This window comes from Saccostrea echinata, unplaced genomic scaffold, assembly GCF_033153115.1.
Source record: "Saccostrea echinata isolate AGI-Se365-2 ecotype Australia unplaced genomic scaffold, CSIRO_AGI_Sech_v1 ptg000014l, whole genome shotgun sequence".
Classification (NCBI taxonomy): domain Eukaryota; kingdom Metazoa; phylum Mollusca; class Bivalvia; order Ostreida; family Ostreidae; genus Saccostrea; species Saccostrea echinata.
The window spans coordinates 3,051,166-3,055,064 of NW_026889763.1; the positions used below are offsets into that span (position 1 = coordinate 3,051,166).

Consider the following 3,899-nt stretch of genomic DNA (forward strand, 5'->3'; position numbering starts at 1 on the left):
TTCTGAATAGTTGTTGAACAAAAAGTGTTCAAAATCATGAGAGCTTTAAGATGATATCAAGAAAAAGGGGCTGACCTCTCACATTAGGGGCCAAGAAGAGGCAAAAGTCTTTAATCTATAACCCTTTAATGATCAATATTTTGTTAAACATTATTAAAGCAAAATTGTTCGTCTAAACAATTTATTTATATCATTATATTCGAACGAAAATCTCAGTCAAATTCTTATCTCATCTAATCAGAAATCGCACGGAAGACCCACTCGTTGCTCGCAACGAGATCTCATCTAGTTATTATTATTATTATTATTATTATCATTATTATTATTTCTTTTAGGGTTCATCTCAAAGTTATAATGAAGATGTCCGAAATGCGATGGCGAAACTGGAAATGGATATTCAGAAATATCACGTAAATATATATTTTCAATAACGGGTGCACGTATGTCACTAAATTATAGTTTTTAATTGGATTTATTATGTTAAGCAACACCAGCTTAGTGAAAATACGATAAAGGCATAATTTATAACCCCCCCCCCCAAATTGTTTTATGGAAATACATGTGATATTAACTTGTAACAAGTTTTGGAAGTTCTGAATTCTAGTAAAACAGAATTGTTCATCGTCTATAATTGACCAGAACTTTTTATGTTTAGGAAGAAGTCAATGAAGTAGAAATGATTACCAAGAGAGCTCTCGGAAAAATGGTTGTCAGACACGTTGGGAATGAGGGCATTGGTGAACAGAGTGATTTGCGACGACTTTTCCAAGCATGCATTGATTTTATTCAGAAAACAAATCCGATAATTTGGAGTGATGCTTCAATAACTATTTACGATGACGAAAATGACCAAATCTTTACTATCAAAAGTGGAAAAGCAAGGCACCAGTACATCTGTAGCATGCGCGATAACGAGCCTACAATTACTCAGAGGGCTGTCAACGAAGCAGGTCGTTGTTGTCAAATGTAAAACTTCCATTTACCCCACTGAAAAGAAAACATTGTTAAAATTACAAACATTTCATTTCATATTTAAAAATATTTCTTATTTGATGTGACTATTATCCTTCTATTGAAATGTCCCCGATTTAAAGTTAAGATGGGAAAATAACTACTTTTTATAGTCTAAAAATGCTCAGGTATAATAAAAGCACACCCCGGAGTAAATTTTGGGAATAACTATCTTTTCATTTATTATTTGAGGTCATTAATGCTGACTAAGCTGTCGCAAAATGAGTTTAGAATGTTTGCAACCGTTAAATAAGTATTAATGGTTGCAAATCACAAATGGGAGAATAATTATTCCCATTCTAATGTAATTGATTTTTGTTGTTGATGATGATGTTTACGTCTTATTTTGTTGAGTTTTTTTTGTATGGAAAACGTCATGAAGCATTGTGTTTTGTGTCGCTCAATTATGACGTCACAATTGGTTGCTTTCACCCTTGTTAATGCTCACTTTACTACCTAAAACATCAGCAGTGTATTAGCCGATCGAAATGCATTTTCAAAACCAGTTACATTAGAATATACTTACCACCCTCAGAGAGGTTCATTTAGCTTATAATGCCAACTTTGATTTCCTGCTGTATGATTGGTTGGCGATTTCTCCAACGCCGATAATTTCCACAAAACTATAACTCGGATAATAAAATGTGGTATCCAAAACTCTTAGTTATAATATACGTCAGTATAGTAAAACGCTTTAAACTTATTTTGAGTGGGATTCCTCTTTCATCAAGTCCTTAACAAGAAATATTCCTCTCTGGCAAGAAGAGTTCCTCTCGTAAGTTTATTAGTTTGATGCTTTCATTAACATATGACCTAATATATTTCGATCATTCATATGCTTTTCTAAAGCGCTTTCCTCACATGAAATCTAACTGGGTGAAAAGTACATGTATGAGGTCTCATGACCATATACTGAGAATAAATTTAAAGATCATAACTTGAAAATATCGAGAAACAGCTTTAAAAGTAAAATCCGAATGGGAACATGTATTTGTATTTGAATACTATTCAAACTTTTGAAATCTTTATTAAATAGAAATTAAAATATCCAGAAATTGAATTTAACTTTTGTTTATTCTTAGTTCCTGACTATCTTTTTGTCTCATCATAAATTTTATACTTTATCAATTGAAAAACATTTTAGATTAAAGAAATTTTGCGGAAATGTTAACATTCACTGGTATAAGAACACTTCTTGGGTTTTCAGGCGTTACTGACAAAGAACGAGATGGTGTAAGCTGAACCTTTTTTACCCTTTCGATCGTAGGAAGCATTGTTTGAGGCAACTAAATTCGGTGAAATTTACGTCTACTAACTCTTGTTCTGGGGTGAAATATAGAGTTTATGTCACTCCTTGACTTTTCAGTCTGACGCAAATATAAGCACGTATCCAAGGTATTGATACATTTTTAATATCATTACATTAATATTATGGCCTCCGTACCATTGCACTTTATACAAAAAATTAAACAGGAATATTTTTGCATGTTTCAATGATTTAAAAAGCAAAACAACACTGATATCCCAATAAGAAATGAATATGAAGTCAATACGGTTCCATATAAAATGTTAAATTATAACATTCAAAAATACTGTAACAGTTCTGCTTTTCCTGCAAGGTCATATTTTCACAATTTTAATTTTTTTTTCAAACTGCCGGTAGAAAATGATACGGGTTTCTTGCATTGTCGTTGTATGTCTAAGTGCACTTTAAGTAGGCTGCGACACATTTTCGCGGAAAATCTGATATTAAACGCGAACATAGTGTAAATAAGCGTCTACAGTATTTTGATATATTTCTAAATAGAATGTACAAAGGGAACCCACGTATTTACAGGTCCATATCGGCCCACACTGTAAATGTCAGGAAACTACTTTTTGTGTATATGATGATACAATATATTATCCCGTCTTCCACTTCTTTATGACGTCACAAACCTGTACATACAATTTTTGTCATTAATATCCGTTTAGTTGCCAGTTAAGCACAAATACAACTACTTTATAAAATTGTAACTTACTAGTTATTTTTCAGCATATTATGAATTTAAAATCATAGTACATGTACCATTAAATGTTCGTAGACCAAAAAAAATTAGCATTTATTACTAGGAATTTTAAAAAATATAAAATTATGAAATCCTTCTGTTTTGTGCGGTAAAAAATTACAAATTACATAAGTTCAATAGAAATTTCTACTAAATTTGTCATAGATCGCGTGTTCAGTATCATAATATTGGCTTATTTGAAATCTTAATTTACAGAAAATTAGAAAATAAAGTTCGGAACTACGTTGCGTATGTCTTTAAATGTTTATGTCAAGAAATTCAGAGAATATATCCATATGAATCATTAAAAAGGTATTGACATAAAGATACGAAATGAAAAGATTTTAGACTGAATATCAAAAATAAATATACCCGCCATCGGTCTGGCCGAAAACGGTCTTACAATTGTTCACACAAAACTACGATATGGTCAATGCAATATTAATGCTTCAACATTTCATGAAGATTTTTTTTAAAAAATGGCAGATTTATTCCAGAGCGTTGATACGTTATTGGACTGATTTGCAAAACTTTAGAAAGCAAGACAATTGGAATCACGTCACAACTATGGTATGTGTCGTCATTATGCAGGTTTAAATAGTGTCTGTTCAAGTCTTAGAGAAGAATTAAAAAAGAAATCCAAATTAAATCTTAAGATTTTTTTAATTTGATAAGAAAACAAATGCAGGGATTTGAAGGACAAACGTGCACTATAATATTGGAAGGAATTTAGTTCAGACACGTACCATGCATGCACTACTTGTACTATTTTATATCAAGCTAATCCTAAAAATGTTAATTTAGTAAACTATACTTTACATAAGTATAAGAATAATTTTC

General features: G+C 31.3%; 1 protein-coding gene across 1 annotated transcript; it reads left to right on the forward strand.

Annotated features, from left to right (window-relative positions):
* The first annotated feature begins 339 nt into the window (after window positions 1–339).
* Window positions 340–1,009, forward strand: LOC133186637 (uncharacterized). The gene is made up of 2 exons (XM_061321870.1): window positions 340–410; window positions 656–1,009. The coding sequence occupies exons 1-2, from the start codon at window positions 375–377 to the stop codon at window positions 968–970; spliced, it is 351 nt and encodes a 116-aa protein (XP_061177854.1). The 5' UTR covers window positions 340–374; the 3' UTR covers window positions 971–1,009.
* Window positions 1,010–3,899: the final 2,890 nt, after the last annotated feature.

Coding starts and splice junctions, on each gene's coding strand:
- LOC133186637 (XM_061321870.1), top strand. CDS start 375: ATGGCGAAACTGGAAATGGATATTCAGAAATATCAC. Junction 411..655: donor TGGATATTCAGAAATATCAC/GTAAATATATAT, acceptor TTTTATGTTTAG/GAAGAAGTCAATGAAGTAGA.